The 23,364-nt window shown below is 55.7% G+C and overlaps 1 protein-coding gene across 4 annotated transcripts in view; it reads right to left on the bottom strand.

The window, feature by feature from the left end:
* The window catches only part of DGKZ (diacylglycerol kinase zeta), a 41,032-nt gene that overhangs the window by 5,549 nt on the left and 12,119 nt on the right, over nucleotides 1–23,364 (bottom strand). For 2 of the 4 annotated variants that reach the window (XM_006772260.2, XM_006772258.2), the window contains exons 2-16: nucleotides 6,086–6,194; nucleotides 5,670–5,765; nucleotides 5,270–5,347; nucleotides 4,190–4,246; nucleotides 3,525–3,593; nucleotides 2,654–2,725; nucleotides 2,438–2,554; nucleotides 2,261–2,332; nucleotides 1,901–1,996; nucleotides 1,562–1,644; nucleotides 1,401–1,461; nucleotides 1,180–1,293; nucleotides 948–1,088; nucleotides 347–425; nucleotides 112–167 (exon numbers count right to left, since the gene is read on the bottom strand). In XM_006772260.2, the coding sequence (XP_006772323.1) occupies nucleotides 112–167; nucleotides 347–425; nucleotides 948–1,088; nucleotides 1,180–1,293; nucleotides 1,401–1,461; nucleotides 1,562–1,644; nucleotides 1,901–1,996; nucleotides 2,261–2,332; nucleotides 2,438–2,554; nucleotides 2,654–2,725; nucleotides 3,525–3,593; nucleotides 4,190–4,246; nucleotides 5,270–5,347; nucleotides 5,670–5,765; nucleotides 6,086–6,194 (1,300 nt within the window). Of the gene's footprint in view, nucleotides 1–111; nucleotides 168–346; nucleotides 426–947; nucleotides 1,089–1,179; nucleotides 1,294–1,400; nucleotides 1,462–1,561; nucleotides 1,645–1,900; nucleotides 1,997–2,260; nucleotides 2,333–2,437; nucleotides 2,555–2,653; nucleotides 2,726–3,524; nucleotides 3,594–4,189; nucleotides 4,247–5,269; nucleotides 5,348–5,669; nucleotides 5,766–6,085; nucleotides 6,195–6,513; nucleotides 7,822–23,364 lie in introns of those variants that run through there. The other 2 variants (XM_006772256.2, XM_006772257.2) reach the window with 2 other exon arrangements.

Below are 23,364 nucleotides of genomic sequence, written 5' to 3'. Positions count from 1 at the left end.
CATCTGGTGACAGAGACCTTCCCTCACCACCTCTGGCAGGGGCCCTGTGGCCTGGCAGACACGGGTGGGATGGGAAGAGGGGTGCTGCTGGGCCGGCAGACCCAGACTCACCCCGGCGTAGAACATCTTGTTCCGAAAGCGGCTGTTGAATTTCTCTGGGTTGGCCTCTAGGTGGCGACAAGAAATGGGAGACAGTCAGTCATTCTGGGCCTGCTGGACTTACCAGGCTGGGGTGGGGAGGAAGGGCTGGGCGCGGGTGCCTTTCACTGGTGGGGAAAGGTCTGACCCTTTCAGGGACAATCCTGTGTCCCTGCCTCCCCTGCCTCCCCAGCAAGAGACTGCCAACCTCGAGACTCATGGAACTCCAGGGTCACGTGGGCATCAAAGCCCAGGCTGAAGTAGTTGTTGAAGACGTCCAGAGGCAGCTGGAAAAGGTCAAGGGACCAGCATGAGGGTCAAGCCTCACAGATACCTCCCTGCTCCAGCCCCAGCCCCAGCCCCAGCCAGGGGCACTGTGCTTGCTCAGCCACACGTTTTCAGAGGCCTTTTCTGCAGGTCACAAGGTCCACCGGAACCTCTTCCCCGCCACCTGCCTGCCTCAGGCTCTGCCCCTCGGCTCCCCTGGGTGCCCTGTACACAAGAGCACCCTCACCCCCTGGCATCTTCCCCGGCTTTCCTTCCCCATGTGCCACAGTCTGCAGGAGCTCCACAAGGGGGACTTTGTCTTGCTCACTGCTTAGAACAGTGCCTGGCAGAGAGCAGGTACTTAGTAAATATTTGCCAAGTGGCTGAATAACAGCTGTGTTGTGAGGTGAGCACATTATTCCCATTGTATAGATGAAGAAATGAAGAGACTGACCGAAATCCTAGAACAATGGAATGGGAAAGGGGCCCAGCTCTGTCTCCTGGGAATCCCAGACTCCCACTGCCCGCCTTGGCCTACCCACCCGGTCAGTGGCACCCTCTTCACGCTCCTCAGGCCCCGCCTCAGGGTTGGGCTCGGCCCGGAGGTCCCAGCGGTCCAGCTGCACCACGTTCCCCTCCTCCACGTGGGAGAGGATCTTGGACACAGGCTCATCTGTGTAGCCCTGGGGGGAGAAGCAGAAACTGAGCCCTTCCTAAGGACAGGCCTCCCCACCACACAGCCACCCCAGCGGCCCACCTCCCACGGGCTCTCACCCCGCCCCAGTTGAGGGTGCGGGCCAAGTCGTTGCCAGTGCCCAGGGGCAGGATGGCAACAGGTGGTGGTGGTTTTAAGCGCAGTTGGTCCAGGGTGGAGAGGATCCAGCCGACCTGGAGGGGGCAGAGCAGAAGAGGTCTGGTCAGGCCAGCGGGGCCGGGGCCCAGGCCCAGGCCCAGGCCCAGCCCCAGCCCCAGGCCCGGCCAGAAGCAGGACTCACCGTGCCGTCACCCCCGCACGCCAGGATCCGCAGGTTGTGCACTTTGCGGTACATCTCCAGCCTGGGGTGAGGAGACAGGAATGGGTGAAGGCATATGGGCTGGACCCTGAGCACCAGGCAAGCCCCACCACTGTCCCCACAGAGCCTTGGCCAATACTTACGCCTCCTTGGGCCCTCCCTGGCTCAGGTCGAAGACTTGCCGGGGATTGAGATACCAGAGGAAAGACTGGATGATCTTTGCACCCTGTGGGAGACCAGGAGCCAAGAGGGTCAGGGGTGGTGGGCTGAGGGGGGGAGAGGCACAGGGAGAAGGCCTGGGAAGCAGGCCCATAAGGGGCAGGGGGAGAGACAGGATTAGATTTCCCCCAGGATCCCCGGGGAAGAGACGGGGCAGAGGTCTGATATGGAGCCGGGAACGGCTGTGGGTTCTGGGGGAAGGGGCAGGAATCTTGACCCCATGTCTCCCCCCAGGCTCTGTGGAGCGGGGAGGCTGTGCTTACCTGGTTGCCCCCACTCTTGGGGTTCACAAACACCAGCAGGGGCTTCATGAGGGGGGACGGGGTGGGTCTGATGATGAAGGGTCTCCAGCGGCCCTCCTGGGAGACACAGCCCGTAAGGCCCCCTCAAGTCCTGGCGGACCCTACCCCCATGCTCAGCAGGACCCCTGGGCGCCCCCCATGTACCACCTCTGGGTCAGAGCTTATGGTGGGCCTGGCCACAGAGAGGCAACTCGCAGGTCTGACCTCTTCAGGGCCCCAGAGTCCACAATGACCCACCAGAGGCTGAGCCCATGGCAGCTTCTAAGAAACAGGCTCCTCTCTCCTGTCCCCTCCAGCCGCCTGCCTGGCCCCAGGTCTAACCTCAGGACCTTTCTTGCTGGATTTCCGCTTGAAGGACGCTCTCTTTTTCTTCTTGCTTGCCTTGAGAGTGTTCTACAAGGGAAGCAGGGGCATTGGTGACAAGGTGGGTGAGCTGGGGTGGCTGGCAGACCCCAAGTGTGTGTGTGTGGGGGTGTCAAGGGTGCAGGCAGGACTCACCTGGGGCCTGCGGGCACGGAGGATCCAGGTGGGCGGGATGACCACCGCAGCATGGACCCCCAGGGAGCACGGCTCCTCGATCTGCTGCAGCATGAAGCAGGATACCTTGCTGTGGTACTAGAGGGGGGAACACAGCTGAGCTGGGCCAGCTGAGCCCTGGGACCCCAACCTAGCACAGCACGGGGTGGCCTGCGGGAGCAGGGCGAGCACACTCACTGCTTGCTTGCACCAGGAGCAACTGATGGCCACAATCTCCTTGCTGTGGAAGGTGAACTTCTGCTGGAAGCCCTAGGGTGGACAGGTGGTTGGGGGGCCAGGGGCCAGGCCTGGAGCAGCAGACCCAGGCCCCCTTCTGTTGTCAACCTCTCTCCACCCAGGGAAACTGAGCACATTTTTTAAAATTATAAAAACTATAAAACTATAAAATAAGCCCTTAGAACAAGGAGGCTTGGCCAGGGGCCCGTGCTCTGAGGTTACTGCGAAGTGTTGAGTATGCACCTGAGATCTGCTGGGAGGGCCCACAGCTAACTCCTGCCTGACTCAGATCCCTCCTTTCGGACCCCAGACCCGGCCAGGCCCCTGGCCACCCCCTTGTGCACTGCAGTCACTGAGGCACTGTATGCCAGACACTGTGCTGGGCACTGAGGTCAACGGAGGAAAGGGGGGCAAGACCATTCAGGACCTACACTTACTGAGGCAGACAGACAAGAAATAAACCATGAACGAGTGAACGACATCACTGCGGACAGTGCTGGGAAGACCACCTGCAGTGTGTCTCCGAGCCACCCCCTCTTCCAGGAGGGCAGGAACCCCCTCCATACCCACCAGGCGCTCAGCAAACACCTGCTGAGTTAGCACCCAAGACCACAGGCTCTCAGGGGGCTCACTGACCTCAGAGCAGTCCCAACACACTGTGCTGGAAGAAGCCCTTCCTCCCTGCTCTCTGCCCAGCCCAGAGCCAGGGCATTTTGGAACTGACTGTGACTCGACCTGCTGAGCGTGAGCTCTGGGACTCAGCACTCTAGGGACACAGTGACGGACAGGCCACCCTGGACACACAGCTGACTTCCTTGGGCAGGCCTCTCACCTTCCCACAGTGCCGACACTTGCCATCCTGGCGTCGCCTGTGTACCCAGTGGTGCCGCACAAAGGTTGGCTTGTGGAGGAGGAGAGAGATATTGTTGTAGTGAGGGGTGGAGGAAATGAGCCCCGAGCATGGCCTACACCCCTCAATATATTAATGATGAGGAATGGGGGCTGCAGGAAGCTTTCCACGGACCTGTGCGTGAGATGAAGGCCGAGAGCAGGGTTAAGGCTTGGAGGAGGGATGGGCAAGTGGTGCCCCACCCCCTCTGTAGGCAGGGCTAGCCAGACCCTCCCCTTAGCTTTCCCAGAGCTAATCCCTTGTACTTCCCTGGGTCCCCGAACAGCCTACAACAGTGGTTCTCAACCTTCGGGCCCTTTAAGTACAGTTCCTCATGTTGTGACCCAACCATAAAATTATTTTTGTTGCTCCTTCATAACTGTAATGTTGCTACTGTTATGAATCGTAATGTAAATATCTGATATGCAGGATGGTCTTAGGCGAACCCTGTGAAAGGGTCATTTGACCGCCAAAGGGGTCGAGACCCACAGGTTGAGAACCGCTGGCTAGAAAGAGCTGAGCCTTCTGGTGGCACTTGGGGACACTGCAGAGAGGTCCACTCAGGAAACCTGGGGTTTCCTTGCCCCTAAACTACCGTGAGCACTTACCTCACGGACATTCCTGGAGCCTGATTCACGGAAGGATGGCTTACAGCGGAAATTTATCTGTGAAAGATTAGTGTCCACCAAAATGTCAGAATCCCGCCCTGGGGTCAGGCATATGGCCAGCCCCTGCAGGAAAGGGTATTCAGCGTTCTCCTCACAAGACAGGATAGCTCCCAATTAGCCCGGAGCCCCTAGAACACGAGACACCACCCTGCCTCCTGCCTCCTCTCCACTGGCCAGAAGGAAGCTTTCCTTCCTCTGCCCAGCACCTTGGGATGGGGAGGGACTAGAACAGCACATGGTTTTCTAGATTTTCCCTCCATCTCCAGCACTCCCAGCCTAGGCACCTGCAGGCACCCCAGTCCTTGCCAGCAGACTTGCGCCGACTGGTCTCTGGAGACCTTTCGCTAAACTGTGGAACCCTGGTTTGACTTTCACTTTAGGGGGTGGTGACAGGTCTATAATGCCTGACGTTGCATTTGCTTCCTTTTCGGGAAGCTTTATTCTACGAGTTACGGGCTGAGGGACGCAGCCACGTTCGCCTTGTTGGTGCCATTCCCCGTCCTGCAGGCTTTCCTGTGTGCTGGTCGGGTTTCTGCTGCCTGGGAAGCCCTATCAGCCCTGGCAGCCCTCCGCCTCTGCGTGGACCCTCCTGCCCAGCTGCAGACATGCTGGACAACGGGCTTTGGGAAAGGTCTCTACAGCAGCAGTATGCAGAGCCAGGTTTTGGGACTACACGTGACTGAGCCAGCTATGAGGCTTCAGCAAGGCAATTATCCCTTCCAAGTGTTAGGTGGGAGACTGATAAAATGGTGTCATGGCCATGCTTTATTAATTCATCCTGTTGAATAACAGTCAACGTGTCCCATCCTGGACAGTGGGGATACAGCAGCTAATAAAGGTGGGAGCCAGGATTCAAATGTGGGCATGGTAGCTTGAGGGTCCTTGGTTCTTGACCACCTTACACACCGTGGCACCCCTGGGAGGCAATGCTTGTGTAACATACATGTGTGCAGACACGTGTACTCAGAGGGTTCAGCACCTGAAGGGGAGGGGCGGGAAAGGTCGAACAACCACACTCACCTTCTCCAGCTGCTCTATGCAGGGGGTATGCACCACGATCTTGCAGGCTGCACACTTTCTCCGGGGCACTGATTTCTGCTATAGGAAAGAGAGTGCCCCTGAGGCACCAGGTACCTCCACCCAGGATGCTGCTTCAAGGGCAGGCAACCTTCACATCTTCCCCAGCACACCTGCCCTTTGTGTGCACCAGGAGCCCCCACTGCTGACTCTGGCATCAGGACACAGATCCCATTCCTCTCACCATCCTCAGGTAGCCCACAGCGGGGGGCGCTCTGGTGTGAGCCATGTTTGCACCTTCCCCAGGAGGGGCTGCAGCTGTCCAGCCAGCAGGCGTCGGCCTACAGGCTTCTAGATCTGGCTCCACCACCAGGGGTCAGTGTGCTGCACACGACTCACTCACCAGCATCTTCGCTACACAGTACTGCTCCCCGACATAGCAGAAGTCCCCCGACACGTTGGTCTCGAACCAAATGTGCTCCCCATATACTGCTGACTCCTAGAAGTGGGATGAGCATATTCAGTGCATGCTTGCCACCCAGCTCACCTGTCAGCCCCTGCCCTGGCCTGACAACCTCTCTCTCCCAAAACAAACCTGCTCCAGCCACCTCTATCTACTTTGTTCCATCCTGTTTTCTCCACTGTCCCTACTCTGAAGACTTGGCTCAAACATGGCCACCCAGGAGGCTTGCCCTTACCCCATAGGCCCATGGGCTCCTCTCACAGCTGCCCATAGTACCTCCACTCCCAACTGCTTGTGTGGCCCAGAGCCCAATGGGGACAGTACCCATCTGCCCCTCCCAGCACCCAGCCACTCACACTCCAGTCCACAGTGCTCCGGATCTGCCGCTCTGGCTCGCTGCACGGGGCCCCGAGAGCAGGAAGAGGGGGTGCCAGGTGCTGGAGGCCCGACTTGGTGATGGCTTTCCTATAGAAAAGGAGACAGCTGAGGCGAGCTGACCACTTGGTGACTGCTTCCTTCCCTCCCCACCTGGGACCTCTGCTCTCACCGTGACCTCAACCCAAGGCCAAGACAGGGACAGCAAGAGGGAGAGTAGAGGACCCCCACCCAACAGCCCAAGACTCTGAGAGGCTTCCTGCTGGAGACTCAGCCTTCCTCACAGCCCTTCTGGGGGTGCTGCTCCAAAGCAGGGTGCCCTGAGGTCAGGCAGGGCCTTGAGGCCCTGGCTCCACGCCAGCCCCTTGGAGGCCGCACCACGTGCCCTGCCAGCCGCAGCTATACCTACGCAAGCAGGGCGCTCCAGGCCTGGGGTCCGGCCGACTTGCGCCGTAGGGCTACCTGGCGCCTGCGGGAGAGTGGGCGCACGCGGGCGGGCGTCACGGGGCTGGCTGTGGTGCCTGAGGCTCTTCGGCCCACAGGGCCAGGGGGGCGCTGTTGGCTGAGGCGCCGATAGTAGCCATGCAGGCCCCAGAGGGCCCGGTCATACACCGCGTCAGCAGGGAGCAGGTGGGAGGCTCGGCGCCCGTGCAGGCAACGGGGTGCGGGCAGCAGGGTCCCCGCGCCCTGGTGTGGGGACGGCCCTGATCTTTTGGTGTCTCGCTGGGTGGTACTCAATGCTGCAACCGTCACGTCCTCCTCCTGGACCCCCTCTTCCTCCTTCTCCTCACTCATGCCCACAAGTCCGGCCAACAGTAGAGGTGCACCCAGAAGCTGAGCCCCGACAGTGGCGGGATGTGAGGTGGGCACCTCATTCACGGTGAAGCGGGGGTTGCGGGCTGGGGGTGCAGTGCTGGAGCGGCGGCGGCTGGTGCCCTGGGCCCGCATCCCACAGCTCAGGAGGCAGCCCTGGACCTGTGCGCTGGAGCGGCGCCGCTGTGCTAGCGAGGAGGAGGCCTGACCAGCAGGGGAGCGGCGCCGAGCCTTGCCGGTAGGCAGCCCCATGCCACTGGGCCGCCGCTGCCCCTCTCCAGGGCCTGGCGCCTTCCACTGGAAGTGTCTCCTAAAAAAGGTCTCCATGCAGGGGCAGGCGGGTGCCTGTTGGGCACAGAGACCAGGAGCATCAGGAGCTGGGCTGGGCCATGGCCCTGCCTGGGCCCAGGAGCCCAGCACAGCCTCTGCCCTTTGAGCAGAGGAGACCCTTGGTGGTGGTGGGGATGACTATGGCCTCTCAGTAAATAGGGAGTCTGAGGTGCCGGAGAATCCTCGAGAGAGCCCACATGTCCCAAGCTTGGGAGCACTGATGCTCTCCCCAGTGACACCTCTAGGCTGCCCCAGGAGTAATGGGCACTTCCAGCTACCTATCCCGGCTTCCCCAGTCCAGGCACCATAATCCGCAAAGTCTGGTCTAAAGAACTTCTCTTGCCTGAAGCGGATGGAAAATAAAATAAAAAGGAAACTGGAAGTCTGGAGTCCTGGGTTCCAGTTCAGAGTTGGCCCAGACAACAGAGGGCAGAGGGCAAGGCCTCCTCCTTTCGCCACCAGCAAGGTGCGGGTTAGGTTAGGTATCCTCTCCCGGGACATGGCACAACCGAGGCAGGATAATAAAACAAAGAAACTCAGTCCTTATAAGACTCCCGGGTTCTTAGCTCAGGCCCTCAGAGGTCTGGAGGCAGATGCAGGGAGAGAGGCCACCCCAGTCTTTCCTGGCGGGGGGGCGGGGGGAGTGTGGGGGGAAAGCCAAGAAAAAAGCCTTCTGGATTTGGGTTTGTGCATGTGTCTGTATCTCTGCGGGGCTGACAGCAAGAACTTGTCTGGAACTAGGCTGCTCTGTCTCCCTGAGGCACAGCATGGACAGCCCAGGCGTGCAAGTACGGGGTGAGTCTGAAAACCCTTCCAGCCTTCTGGTGAAGGTGCCTGTGAACTCGACTTGTTCTAAGAAGCGCTAGAAGCCCCAACTCAATTCCAAACACTGAGCTGCCCTGAGCCGCCTCCAGGAGGCAGGACCCTTGGTGACCTTCCTTGCTCAAACCATCTTCTCTTGACCTTCCTGAACACCTGCTCCACTTTCTCTGCCAGCTCACCTGTTCCTGCCACCCCTTCCTCACAGGCCACTGGGATCACCTGCGCCTTGTCTCTCCCTAACAGGGGGAATGGCACAAAGCCTGGCATTGCTTGGGCAGGCGGGGGGGCACCTCCAGAGTGCCCAGGGGTGCGTGTCCCTCCGTGCGGTGCTCTTCTGAGCCCTGACAGCCTCAGGGAGGTCTGAGTCACAGCCCTCAGACATCAGCCTGGGGCTGACAGGGGAGATACTTGGCCTGCTGAAGGCCTGGGTGGGTGGGAGCCCTGGACCCACGGTGGGAAATGATGGGCTTGAGGAGGCAGGCCTGGCTACACATCTAGCACCTACTCCTCCCAGCCACCTACCCACCCACTCAGTCTTTGATTTGCTGCTGTCCTGCGGGTCTGGGCAGGCAGAGTCAGGCCGGAGCCCTGGACGGGTGCAGGTGGACTGAGGGGCAGGTGGACTGGGGTCGAAGTGCCTGAGTCCTGTGATCAGTGAGCAGCGCAGGCAGCCGTGCCTGGGGAAGCAGTGCTCCAGGTCTCTGCCTGTTACAGTGCCAGCCTCTGCAGGGGGTAGGAAAAGGCAGGAGGTGAGCTCTGTGGGCAGAGAGCCCTTGGCTGCCTTCTAAAATTGGTATCATCCCCGCTAGTATTTACTAAGTGCTCATTTGTGTCAGGCACTGTGTCGCGCCCTTTATAGACACATACATCCGTTTGTGAACCATAGCTACCTTAAACTATATGTAGTTTCACGTCATGTTCCTGATGGGAAACTGAGGCTCAAAGAAGTAACTTGCCCCAAATCCAAAGCTAGTTAGTGTAGGGCCAATGTTGGAACCCAAGTCCACGTGAAGGTAAAGCCTGCACCCCAGAGGTGCAGTGGAAGTAGGGTCTTTCCTCTTGGGCCAGAGGGCTGGGACGCAGGTGGAATGGTGTAGGAAAGGGAACCATAGAAACATAAGGGCCCCATTTGCTGAACACTTACTATACGACAGGCCCTGGGCTCAGCACTTGCATTTACCATCTCATCTGATCCCGTCACAAGCCTGTGAGGCAGGCAGGATCAATGGATCCATTACAGAGATGATGAAATGGAGGCTTGAAGAAGGGCAGTAATATGCCCAAGGTCACACAGCTGGTCAGTGGCAGAACTGGGACCCAAAACCCAGTCTGCCTGACTCAGGGCCTGCTCTGCACCCAGGAAGAGAAGCCTGAAGGCCCAGCTGCCCATTGCTGCTAGGGCACTGGCTTGCCAGCACCCCTCAGGGTATCAGCTTTCCCCACCCGCTTGGTCAGGCTGCCCTGTGACAGCTGCCCAGGCTGGAGATTAGTCACCCGGACACACCGCCTGATGCTAGTGTCACCCAGAAAACAAAAGGCCAGTCAGTGGGGGTGGGGGAGGTGCGGCAGGCGCTCTGTGGGCAGTGGTGAGGGCTGAGGGCTAGGCCCCGTCTGCTGCCCCAGAGCCTCACTGACAAGAGGGGCCAGGAGGAAGAGGTCACCTGCACACCCACCTCAGGACACAGGGGCCGCTAACAGGTGCTCCTACAGCACTCTGGCCCCCACACTGCTGGGCAATCCCAAGTCCACATCTGTCTAGGCGTCTCCTCAGCTATCCGAGTACAGTCATTCCGAGTGGGGAGCAAGGCAGGCCTGGCCAGCGTTGTGTGACCATTGCAAAGCTGTCCCTTCACAGGCCTCAGTTTCCTTATTTGTACAAGGAGACTCTCAGACTGGCTGATTCGACATTTTATGACAAGCTCTCCTGTCAGGCACCCAAGCCTCTATGCTCCCAAGCCCCCCTCACCCCCCTTCCCAGGCCGATACCACGCTTCCTGTTCCTCTGATCTCCATAGAAACCTCTGTCCTCTGGTCAGCAACTGCCTGACTCTTGACTTCCGAACTCTGCTGACGCTTCTCCTGGGACTGGTCAGAGCTGGCCTCAGGCCTGGCCTAGCCTTTTCCCTGCCTCAACCTGGAGCCTTTCCCACAGCGCTGGTCTGAGCTGCAGCTTCTCACCTCATGCTCTGTCACTTTTTAACTCGCTGGAGGAGGCCCCGCAGGGTTCTGACCCAACAGCAAACTGGCTGCCCTTCAGCCTCCAGGTGGAAGGCCGGGGGAAGCCTGTCACACCCAAAGGGGACAGGGTGGGAAAGGACTCAGGGGCCCCTTCAACCTCCAGCTGGCTGTTGGGGGCCTGAGGAGGACAAAGGTTGCTAAGGGAGAGACATGCATGATGGTGTCTGGCCATGCACCCTTGATGACAGGAGTGTGGCTCAGGCAGTTGCCAGTATCGAGGGAGCAGCGTGAGTGCTCCAGCTAGAAAGGACAGGACTCTTGGCCTCCCAGCCAGACTATCTCACACTCTATGCTGGTTTCAAGCAGAAAAGCCCAAAGGCTTGTAAATCTGTATCTGCCATTGTTTTTCTGGGCTGGTCAACTAATCTTCCGAGTCTCAATGTTCTCATCTGCAAAATGGGATGATGCCACCGAGCTCAGAAGGTTGGCATAAGGGACATTCTGATGAGATGTTGGTATAAAGCACCTGATGATACAATACCTGGAGAGAGCAGGAACATGGCAGAGCCTACACCCACAGCAGACACCAGGTATGTGGATCGTGCTACCTCCTGTCTCTGCCCGTGGTGGGAGTGGGAACCCAGAAAGGGAAGCTGGAGTACCCAGGGTGGCTACCACCCACCATATGAGGAACAGAGCCTGGCAGCTAGATCCACCTGGGTGTCTGCTCAAGCTATGAGGAATGTCCCCTGCCCCTGGTCCCAGGCCTGGCCCCCAGGGACTCCTCTGCCTCCAGAGATGCTCATACAAAACCCCCCATGGGATTCAGCCAGAGTGCCCACTCTATGCTGTGGGCAAGGCCCTACTCCCAGCAGGCCCCTCTGGCTGCTCTGCTACCAGGTGGGGACGGCTGGAAGGAAGGCATGTCTGGGGACTGGTAGGCAGGGTCCCAACTTCTCCACCTCTACTAAGGGGATCCTGCCAACCAAAACAAACAAACAAAAATGCACAGCGGGGAGCAGGTGAGCCTGGAGGGTAAAGGAGGCAACCAGGCCAGTAATGTTTACCTCCGTGGTGTCTGCCCTGGCTGGGGACAAACATTCCACCTCCCCTTTCCCTATCCATTTCCATCAGCTTCAGGAGCCTTTCTGGGGATGGTGGTGCCTGGGCCCACCCTGATCCACCCCCACCAGACCCACCCAGACAGAAGCAGGAGGGAGGAAGCACAAGGCAAGGAAAGGTTGGGGGAGCCCCCTTTGACCTGATCTGAAGGCACGTGGCAGGCAGGAGATGGGCGAGTGGGTGGGACCTGGGGTCCCTGGGCAGGCAAACCCTGGCTCTGGCTCCAGCTCCAGGCTGCTGGCCTCTTGCTGAGCAAGTCCTAGTTTGGAGAGCCAGCGGCTGTGGCTGCTCCTCTGCACCCTCCCCCTCGCCCCTCCCCTCTCCCGCCCCTCCCCGCTTGAGACAGCCGTTATGAAAATAACCCCATTGGTAACCAACTGCACTTCCTCTCCCAGCGATGGCTCCAGGCCCTGCAGCAAACAGGCAGTGGGTGGGTGGAAGTGGGTGGCACGCGCAGGCATTCACACACACAGTCCCCGAGTGACAGCCTCCCCTCCACTGGGCACTAGTTACAGTGCAGCCCCTATCTCAGCTGAGGGGTGGGTGGGGGGAAGGCCTGAGGAGGGAGAAGTGGGGGTCAGACAGGTTCTCCTTCTGGCCACCTAACGCCTTTTGCACCCACTGGACAGGTTTTCAAGGGTCTGGGGAAAGTGTCTGAGGTAGTTAAGCACTGGCTCCAGACAAAAAAACCCACAAAAATAAATACCTGTGGAGAGTTTTACAACATACAAAGAACTTGACAAGCACTGTCACACAAGAGGCTTGTAGCTCCGCTGCGAGGGCAGCAGTGTGGTCCGCGTTGAACGGACAGGGTCCCAGAGGCTCGTGGAGGCCGGGACTGCTCACAGATCAGAAGTGACTGAGCTGGGTCTCCAAGCCCTGCTGAGGGGGCCTGTCAGAGCTGTCCTGGCTTGTGTCCAGGACAGGCCAACCCATGTCACACCCATCCTGCCCAGAATGCCACCCCTCCTATACTCCTGGCTAGCAGCTCCCAAACGTCCTGGTCCCAGGACCCCTTTATAACTCTTAACAATTATTGAAGATCCCAAAAGGTTTTACTTATGCAGGTTACAGCCATTAATATTTACTATATTAGAAATTAAAACTGAGAAATGTTGAAAATATTTATTTGTTTAAAAACAATAAGCCCATTACATGTGAATATAAAAAATACACTTTTATGAAAAGCAAACTATATTTTCTAAAACAAAAATATCAGCAAGAAGGGTGTCATGGTTTAATTTCACGAATCTCTTTAATGTCTGCCTCAATAGAAGACAGCTGGATTCTCCTATCTGCCTCTGTCATTAATCTGGCATGTCATTTGGGTTGAAGTATATGAAGAAAATTCTGCCTCACACTGACATGTAGTTAGAAAAGGAAGAAGTATTTTAATAGCCTTTTCAAGCAATTATGGATATTCTTCTTTGCTACTACATCAAAATACGGCAAGTGGTAGTTTCTTAAAGGTTAGTGGCTATGTGGAATCTGAAACCATACCAATGAACTTTTCACTGGTCTATCTTGCATTTTGAGTTTTGTAACATCAAGCACCAGTCATTGGAAAATATTGCTTTCCTGAGTTATGAAGATCTTCCAAATGTTGACATTTTTCATTATACAACATAAAAAAAAATCACACCTGCTAACATCTCCACTGAGCTCATTAGAAGACTCTCAGTCCTGGAAAGGTAGCTGTCAGCCTCTAGTGGATACAAGGTTTCCAAAATCTAAGTTTCGCTCAAAAGCTCACATTTTATCATTAGCAACAAATACCGATACTGTTTTTGAAGTGACAAGCTCACTTCATTCATTTTGAGAAAACGTCTGGCAAACACCTAGTTGGACGTTTTGTCCGCCAGGTGTTCTTTCAAGTTAAAATGGTGTTCCTGGAGAAAAGTGACTAGTACAGCTTGCAAAATGCTTTTCAAGACAACCATTAGAGCTTGGAGTCCTTACGTACACTTCATGCTTCTTCACACAGAATATTTAAAAGATGTACACTCAAGTATCTAGGCTTTATAAAATCAATACTTTTTTTTACTGCATTTTTCGTTGTTGTGAGTGTGAAGAATACAATGGCCACTAGTTTATGTTGGGGCCACTGCCTTGATTTGTGCCAAGGTTCCAGAGGTTTTACCCACCCTTCCTTTCGCACCGTCAGTACAAATATTAACATGGTAAAAAGGGCACAAGCCACAGCAGCTCGAAGTGTATTATGATGAAAATGGTTTTGACCTCACTAAGCCTCTAAAGGGTCCAGCCCCCGCCCCTGGACCATACTTTGGGAAACACTGATCCAGCATGGATTCCAAATCCTCCAACCTGGCAAATTCGGCTTCTGTAGCGTGGCCCTGACTCAGCTTCCTACGCCTCGACACAAACCCTAGGTTCTAACCAAGCCAACCTATTCTTTGTCCACCCCCCGCCCCCAATCTGGCTGTGCCTGAGCTCACTGCTGTGTCCCTGCACATGGCCTACCTTCTGCTGGAATACTGACTGGCCTCCTTCCCCAACTCATATCAGAATCCACCTGCTCACAGCTGCCCCAGCCAAGAATACATCCCTCCCACTGAGAACTTCACACTACCCATTTGGCTCCTCTATCACTGGACTCCTGAAAGTCCTGATTCTTTCAAAGCATATGCCTCGTTCCTTCCACCCACCGGACTACAAGCTCCCAGGGAACCAGGGGCAAGGTCTAGTGTATCTGGGCATGCCCAGCGCGTCCTGGCAGCAAGTCCAGTGTTTACTACTGACCAGCTCAGGAGGAAGGAACAGGGAATTCCATGGAGGAGGGGCCAGAGCCATAAGGGAAGAGAAGAGCTTCCTCTACCATGAGTACCACACCCAAGGGCTGACCACAAGACCAGGCTGGCCCAGACCACTTCTCTTTGTTGGGCACAAGGGGATGGCAACAGCCTTTGTTTAACAGCTACCTTCCTCTCTTCTCCAAAGGACACGAACAGTGACAGGTGAGGCCCCTCTCTGGGCCGAATGTCACGGCCACTCCATGTTCTCTGTGGCTTTCCTTATGAAACCTAGACAATAGGATTTGGTGACATGAAGTCACAGGGTAAGGGTGGTGGGTAAGGAGGGGCTCCCTCAGATGCCTGGGAGCTGAGCAAGGATCCTAGTTCTGAGCCCCTTGCTGGGAGTGTTACAAACCCTCTGTTGGCCCCCACATCCCTCTTTCTCTTGTGACCAGTCCCCTTGTGGCCTTCTCCTGTATCTGCAGTAGGCTCCCATTCCCCATCTGCCAGAAGCACCATTCCCCCCTCATCCCTCATTCAAAATTTAACTACCCCTCTGAACCCCATCTCTCCTTCATGTCCTGAGTCCCCACCTCATGGTCTGGCTCCCGGTAGGTCCTGGAGAAATGTTTGTGGAATGGATTACTGACTTACTCCTTTAGGGCCTCTCCTTCAAGCTATCCTCCCACTGCTACCAGAATTCATTCTAAAGTGCCCACTCACCCTCGACTGAGCAAAACGCAAAGACCGGGGGCTGGCAGTCACTAGGCCTCTCAGCTCCTCTTCCATCTTCCTTTCATTCTTCACACATTTTATTTGACAAATATGTAACTCCTCTGTGCCACACATTCTAAGAATTTTACAAATATCCACTCATTTAATTTCAGAAAAATAGTATTATTACCCCCATTTTATAGATGAGGAAACCCAGGCATAAAAAAAAAAAAAAAAGAAAGAAAATAACTTGCCTGCAGTCACAGAGCTGGGATTCCAACCCAGGAGTCTGCTGCAGGCCCATGCTCTCATCCTCTCTCTAAACGCTCCTGTCAAACAAAGCACGGTGGGTCTCTTCATGCCTGTGCACTTGGCACATGGTAGTCTCTCTCTACCTGCAATAAAGTGCCCCTCTTCTGCTTAGTGAACTCGCCTCAGCTACTTCCTCTCATCTTTTCAGAGTTGGCTCAGACATCAACTCTGCTGGAAAGTTCTCCCCAGTCCTTTTCCCGAAGGGTTAGCTGCTCCCACGCTCAGGCCCTCTCTTGGTTATTCGCCAACAGTGCTGGTTTACAAGTCTGTATCCTCCACCAGACTGTGAGCCCCTGGGGCCATGTATTGCTCACAACTGCAGAGTCTAGAAGTGCGGGAAGTGGTGGGAAGAGTGAATGGAGGGAAAAGTGAATGGTGCAGGCTCAGCCTCATGGATCAAGCTGAGAGCAAAGGGCTTTGGGCCAGCACAGTGACCCAGCAGCTGGCCAGCTCCTGAGACCTTGCCCATCATCGGGTGGGCAAGTTGCTGGTTTGGGCTCAGCTCTTGTGTCTCAGAGGCGTACACTGAAACCGATCCCTGATAGGAATGCTGATAAGTCTCCCTCTGAGTATTCCAGCCCCTTGCGGGGAGAGTTACCAGCCCTCTGTTGGCCCCCACATCCCTCTTCTCTTGTGACCAGTCCCCCTGTGGCCTTCTCCTGTGTCTGCAGTAGGCTCCCATTCCCCATCTGCCAGGAGCACCATTCCCCCTCACCCCTCATTCAACATTTAACTACCCCTCAACCTTCTGATCACATTGCTCTCTCCTCCCTCCTCGAGATCTTCTCACAATCAGCTGTCAGCCCCTCGGGCCCCTCCCTGCCCTCCCCCCACATACCCCTTCCATCTCCATGCACCCACACAGGGACAGGGGTGTTTCCCCTGGCTTTGAGGCAGGAAGTGGGCCTAAAATCGGAGTAGTCTTTTCTGAGGATTTGGACTCAAAGGTCCAAAGTGGTTCTGCCTCTGATCAGCTATAGGACCTCAAGCCAAACCTCTTACCCTATCTGAGCCTCCATGTCCTCATCTGATAAGTGGGGGAAATACCCACATGTCTTCCTCATGGGGCTGTTCCACACTTGAAAGAGAAAGTGTTTGTTCATGGTAACCAACTCCTCAGTTTACCAAAACTTTAAAGAAAATAACTACCGAAAATTAGGATCATCACCTTGGAGTGCAATTTGGCAACCACTATCTAAGCTGAAGACCGTCACCCTGTCATCAGGCCCCGGTGGGGAGAACACACAAGGAGACATGCACCAGAACAGTTTCTGAAGGATGGCTTGCAAGGGCAACCACATTGATAAAAACCTAAATGCCCACTGACAGGACACTGGGCAAGTAAGCAGCTATTACAGTTACAAAAAAATAACAGTATACGGAAGTTAACATGTGTTCACAGAGTTCAAGATGGCCCAATGTCCACAACAACAAGAAAAGCTAAACTCAGAATATGTACAAGTGCATATAAATCAAGTGCAAAGCCATGCAAAACAGTACTATATGTTGCTATGGATGCATACCTATGTAGGGAACATTTTTAAAACAGGCATGGGAATACCAACACCAGAATGAGGACTGTGGTTTCCTCGGGGGAGAGGGGCGTGGGGGCATCCAGCTCTATCTAAAGCAAATATGCACAATGGTAAGTAAGATCTGACCAAGCTAGCTGGAGGTGTTACATTATTCTGTAAACTTTTCTAACTGCAAAATACTTAGTGTCTTAAAAAATATTCTTAAGCCCTAACTGGTATGGCTCAGTGGATAGAGCGTCGGCCTGTGAACTGGAGGATTCTAGGTTCGATTTCAGTCAAGGGCATGTACCTTGGTTTCGGGTGCATCCCCAGTAGGGGGTGTGCAAGAGGCGGCTGACTGATGTCTCTCTCTCATTGACGTTTCTAACTTTCAGTGCCTCTCCCTTCCTCTCTGTAAAAAATCAATAAAATATGTATTTTAAAAAATATTCTTAAATAATTTTTAAAAAGACACTCCGAGGGAGAACAGCTCTCTGAGATTGCCCTGGGTCGTTCATCGATGGCATGGAACCCCGAGTGTGTTCCTCATACTGTCTTATAATAGAAGCCCCATGTCTGTGGGACAGGAAGGAAGGTCTCCCCCGAAAGGATGACTTCCAGAGGAGGGTGAGTGGGTGGCAGGTTGTATCAGTGGGGTGTTGGTGTGGGCAGGGGAGCAGGAACCAGCCTGCCCCTTTCACAACCACCCCCGCCTCAGTAAAATGTCAGCAAGCTGGGGAAGGGGGCGGAGAGACAGGCAAGCTGTTAACCCGGGAGATGCTGGCGTGGGCGAAGCAGGCCCAGGCTCCCAGACAGCTATTTTGACATGAGCTATGATTGGGCTCAGCCCTAGCAGGGGAGAGGCCTCTACGTGGGAGCTATGAACTGGTGCTCTGCCAGGAGCAAGGGAGGGGGAGGCTGCTGAGTGGAGGGGGAGGGCTCTGGGCCCCCCTCTCCTCAGACCGCTCACCATGAGGTGCTGGGCACGGATGTGATCTCCTCCTAAGCATCTCTCCCCAGGCTACAGGCCACCCACTGACCCCAGAGTGATACCAGGGGTTCCTTGAAACACGTCCCTTGAGCCTTCTGCTCCCTGCACTTTGAAAGCAAGAGAAAAGGTCACAGCCTTGCCCCTCCACTCCAGATCCAGCCAGGGAGCCATGTGACAACCCAGTCTCCCTATTCAAGGGTCTCCTCCAGCCCAGCCATGCTCCCTCGCAAGTTAGGATCCTGGTGACAGTTCTCCCTCAGGGTCCAGGAGTATATCACTTCATGGGTCTCACTCTACTCCCACACGAGACACAATTCTCTCATTCACTCTCATGGAGCCCTCAAACCCCTTTTCAGGCTCCACCATCTTAGAGATGGAAAAATAAAAGAATGGAAGAAAAGAGTGCTATTAAGTAGGGCAGCCTGGCATTCTGAAAAGATCCTTGGGTTTGGGCTCCAGTGAGAGCTATGTGACCTGGGCCACACCCCTGACCTCGCTGAGCCTTGGTGTCTCATCTGTAAAATGGGAATTAAAAAAACTAACTACAAGGTTGTGGTGAGGATCACATGAAACTGATGAATTTATAAGTTTCTGGCAACTGTTAGTTGACAGAGAAAGATGAGCTGATGCATCACTCACCTGGATGCCGGGGAATGTAGGGGAGGGTGGGAGTGCCCAGCTCAGCCTCCCGCTCCTCTCCCTGGGCCACAGAGCCCTTGGTCTCACTCAAACCTGTTCTCCATCACCTAACCGTGTCTGGTGTCTCAGCGAAGGTAGGACACAGAAAGTAACGATGGCAGAATGATAGCCGCTCTGGGGCATCTGGTCACTCCTCTGGCCTACCCTTTCCCCACCTGAAACTGCCTCCCAAGGCTGCCACCTGTGACCGAATGCCATCTAGGCCCTGTGCGGAGAACCATGGGGGGTGGGGAACTGTACTGTAGGCCCTCTGTGGGACTGATACCCTAAGCATATGAGGAGCACCACACATGAGACACAGAGGAAGCAACCTCTGAGAAATGAGTGCTTGGTGCCACCCAGAGGTGCACCCCACTACTTCCACCCAGGAACAGGGGAACTGGTGAGCCTGGATGCAGGTGTAGCAGTTCCCCCTTCTTACCCACACTGCCCCCCACACCCCATTCTGACTCAGAGAACTGCTCAGGGGTCAGAAGCAGCTCCAGGAGGAGAGGCAGAGGGCAGGTTGAAAGGTGCCAGATGAGGATTTCTCAGAAGCAGGGAAGGCTTTGGTGTCCTGTGATGCAGGACACACTGACATAACCCTGGAGTTAGGGGACTGGCACTGAGTCCCACATAACCCCTAGCTAGTGGTGAGACCTTGGCCTCAATCAAGGCCATCTCACTGGGACTCAGTCTTCAGAGAGGAAAAGGGTTGGGCCAGGTGCTGTGGAAGCTCACCAAACTGCCTTCTGCTACCTTCTAATTGGCCCCACCCCTGCAGCCAGAGTATCAGGTAAGCCACCAGTAGGAGGTGTCTGTGGATCCACCCACAGCAGGTCTTTGGGGCAAGTGAGCCAGCAAGAAGGAGACTCTCCTCCCGAGCCTTCCCACAATGGTGGCTGTCGCCCCCTTGTGTCACTCTAGGGTACTGCAGAGCAAGTTCCCTCAACAACTTTTGGCTTTTGAAACTCTCCCTCACCTTTGCGAGGGTACAGGGACCCAAATTCTGCTTCTCCTAGGGATCAGCACAGCCATGCCTCAGGGCCAGCATCCCCACTCACCTCCTCTTCTGCTTGGGTGGTGACTGGTGAATCCTGGAGAAGGCTCAGGAAGCCAGGAGGGCAGGCCTGTTGCCGCTTTCTCCTCCCCACTCCAGCTGCCCAGGGCCTAGGCTCTCTCTGACTAGGGTCACTCAGTCTTTCCTCGATCCTTGCCTGAGAAGACACCCACTCTTGTGCTCTCATTTACCAATTTGAGAGTCCTGGGCAGCTCCGCATCCTGAGAACTGACCTTTCTGGAGTATGGCACGGAAAAAAATGATAAGAATTACCCATCTCTTCCTGGGTCTGTAAGCCAGGGGCTCTGGTGGGTGTGTGGCAGTGGAGGGAAGACTGGGAGCGAGAGTCCTACCCTAGTTCCCAACCTTGGCTAGCCCCGCACTGGCTCACGATGTTACATGGAGGACAGGCTGAGTGAAGTGAACTAACGCTCAGCCAGAGGCCCCTTTGTCTTCCCAAACTGGTGGGAACTTGGGGACTTTGTCTTGCACCTGCCTCCCTTGGCAACCTGGGCCACTCCCAGCGTTAGCCTGAACAAGACAAACCACCCAAAGAGGCTTCTTTTGCTCCAGACACCTCACGACAGATATTCTGTGAGGCATCCCTCAACATGTCCCTCCCAATCATTGCAAAACCAACCCAAACTGGGGCTGCTTCCCTTCAGGCTGCCCGGCTGCACCCTCTGCCTAACTGGGCTCCCACCATGCTCCCTTGGGGACATGTGGCAGCACCTCTAAATGGGACCTATTGTCTCAAACTTGTTCCACGGGTGCATTTCCTGCCCTCTGGGAACTAATGACTTTGAGCACTCAATGAAGGGCAGGGGTGGCAGAGCCAGCCAGCAGGTTCCCAGGGACTGTGAAGGATGAGGCCCCTTATGTCTAGATGTGAAAAGTGCCAGGGAACTTCTGACACTCCTGGGGTGCGAAATCAGCTAATCCACAAGCTGTGTCACCTGCCCAGGGTCAGGCTGCCAGGACCAGGCCAAAGGATAAGCGAGTCTTCTCTCTCCAGGTGGGCTCTGGAGGACAAGGAGGTGACAGTCAACATCCCTCCACTTCTGAGTGACCACCCCTTAGGCCAATAGAATCTGAATGGTAAGGAAAGAGGAAAAGCCAGATACGCTGGGCTATACCTCCTTTTCTGGGAAGGGGCTGCTAGTTCCCAGCAAGGGCAAGTGAGGTGGAATGGAGCTGGAGAGAATCATGACTCCACTTTGTGTCTTAACTGGGCCAAAAAAGGGGAGAGGGAAAACTGCTCCCCAGATTCCAGGAGGGTGAAGCCTGTTGTGCGTGGGCTTTAAGGAAAAACCTCTTAAAGAAGATGCCGAAGAGGCTGCCGTTCAGAGACTGTGCTACCTGCCTGGACCAGGGAAGCTAGCACGCTACCCAGGAACCCTCATTACCCTCCCCAGCACAGCGTAGAGTGCTAGTTGATTATAGAACTTTACTAGTGAGCCAAGATCCGAATGCAGACTTTTCAACAGGGCTTCAGCGGCCACCACCAATCTGTTATCCTGGATGCTTCCTTCCAGCCACTGTCTATTCACTTATCACCCCTCAGCCCCAAGGTTTGAGGTGTGTATGGGAGGGGAGGGGATCAGGATGGGGGGAATGCAGAAGGTGGGCACCCAGTGAGAAGCAAGAGTCAGGTTAAGAATGAGCATGGAGCCCTGGCTGGGTGGCTCTGTTGGTTGGAGCACTGTCCCATACACTGAAATGTTGCAGGTTAAGTTCCTGGTCAGGACACCTGCCTAGGTTTCGGGGTTTGGTCCCCAGTTGGGGTACATACAGGAAGCAACTGATTGATGTTTTTCTCTCACATAGATGGTCTCTCTCTCTCTAAAAAAAAACCAACAGAAACATATCAGGTGAGAAAAAATAAAAGAGTACGGAGCCTGGGGAAAAGATGGAGGGCTGGTTTTAGCTGGGGCTCTGGGGACTTTGGCCTGAGACTGGCAATCAGTACAGGTGGCACGACCAACTTAACATCATTAAAGGGGCAGTGCCCAGGGTAGGTGCGCTGTTCCAAATGTTTGTCCTGGCTTCCTCCAAGCAAAGCAAAGGGCGGGAGGTCAGCCCCAGTGGGCATCTGATGCTCTGAGCTCCCCGGCCTGTCAGGGAGAAATCTTTCCTTCCATTGCCCTCCCCTTGACTGTACAGGGTTTTCCAAATACATTCACTTCGGAATGCCCCACTGCCCCAGCACGAGAACCACTCCTTGCACGCTTCCAGAAAGCTTTTGATTTTCTTCTCATTAAGCATTCTATTGGATCACTTAGCATCCCAGAGTGATGTAATACTGTGGTTTGCAAACTTGGTAGCACATCAGAAACGCTTGGGAAGCTGCAAAGGCCCCACCTCCAGTCACACATGCCAAGGATAAGATCTAGGAATCAGTATTTCCTAAAGCTCCCTGGGTCACTGGGACGTTCTATTGGGAACCTGTACAGAGAAAGGGATGTGGGTTTTAGAATCAGACCAGAGTTCAAACTCTACCTCTGCCTCTTACTTGCTATGTGACCCTGGGCAAACTACTTATATTTCTGAACCTGTCCTGCTTATTTCAGACAATTATGTAAAGGTACTTATTGTTTTTCTTGCTTCTTGTTCTTCCTCCTGAATGTGCCTGAGGTTCATACCTCCATCCACAAACCTGTGCCCTTCAGTAGGGGCAGAGCAACGGATCGGAATAGCCCAACTCTTGGTACCCTGTGGGCAGGGACAGGAAGCCTCTGGCGGAGCCCCTCCCTCCCCCTCTGAAGCCGTGTGAACATTGGAGGCTACATCCTGCAGAGCTGGGTGTAAACTGTTCCATCTTGCAGGTTTGTGGGTGACAAAACAGAGGGGCTGGAAGCTGTGCTCCCTTCCCCGCTTTATGTGACACTGAAGCCCGCGTGGCTTCCTAGGAGCCCACGGAGCTCCATCTGCCAGCGTGAGGCTCCGGAGCCGTGAGTGGGCCTGCCGAGACACTGCAGGTGCAAAGAGCAGGGCCCTGGCGAGGGTAGGGCAGGCGGAGGGCATAGGTCGGCACTACCAGGGCGCCAACTGGCATGCCAGGAGGAAACTGCCCATGTTACTGGTGGTAAAGTCTACCCGGGGAAGGGACAGGGTAAAGCTCAGAGGGGCCAAATGCCACGAAGCCTGGGCAACTGAAGGAAAGCGAGGAGAGGCCTTGGGCAGGCTCCAAGTGGTCAGAGTCCAGTATGTGTTGGCTCTGGGGTCCTTAGCTGATTGGCTGCAAGCGCCTCGTAGGGCTGGGGGCCGTCAGGAGAAAGCCCAGGGAGCCAGGTGGGGTCCGCATGGGGCTCCACCTTCCCTCTTCTCACCCCAGGGCTGCCCTGGTAGGAAGCGGCTCCCAGACAAACCCGGCACACATGCCATGAGCTGTCTGCACTCAAATTTTCCACACCTCCCCCCAGCTCCTACCAGGGTCTCGGTCAAAGCCCTGTTACAGGCACAAGGGGGTGAGAGTCGGTGAGCTGGGGAGGGGGCAAGCGGGAGGCGGCGCAGACGCCGGCCTGCAGCCCACCCCATCACTCCCCCAGCAAGGGAAGGACTGAGAGGGAGGGAGGGGGAGAGGCGCCGACTGCCTCCCAGAGATAGAGGCTGGGGTCTCCTGGCGAATGAAGAGCACGGTAGTCAGGTGGCGGCCAGGCACCCCCAACCCCAAGGAGAGGCTTAGATGTTGAGAGTAACTCGGGCCGGTGTTCGGGGACAGCCCCGGGTCCTGGCGGTATCGGCGAGGCCATGCCCTGCAGATGTCGTGCGGTAGTGGGCAGGCGGGCACCCCTGAGTTCCCGAGGGCGGCCAGAGACGCGGAGGGGCCGGTTCTATATCAGCGCCTGGAAGGGGTGGTCGGTCCCGGGGCCCTACCTGCTGGTGAGGGGTTGAGTGATCCGGTCCCCCCGCTGGACAGCTGGAAGCTGACCCTGCCTGGGCACCTCCGCCCCAGAGGAGGCGCGATCAGTGG

Source organism: Myotis davidii, unplaced genomic scaffold (genome assembly GCF_000327345.1).
Source record: "Myotis davidii unplaced genomic scaffold, ASM32734v1 scaffold265, whole genome shotgun sequence".
Classification (NCBI taxonomy): Eukaryota; Metazoa; Chordata; class Mammalia; order Chiroptera; family Vespertilionidae; genus Myotis; species Myotis davidii.
Note: the sequence above shows the minus strand (reverse complement) of the source record. Positions and strands in the feature narration are given on the sequence as shown.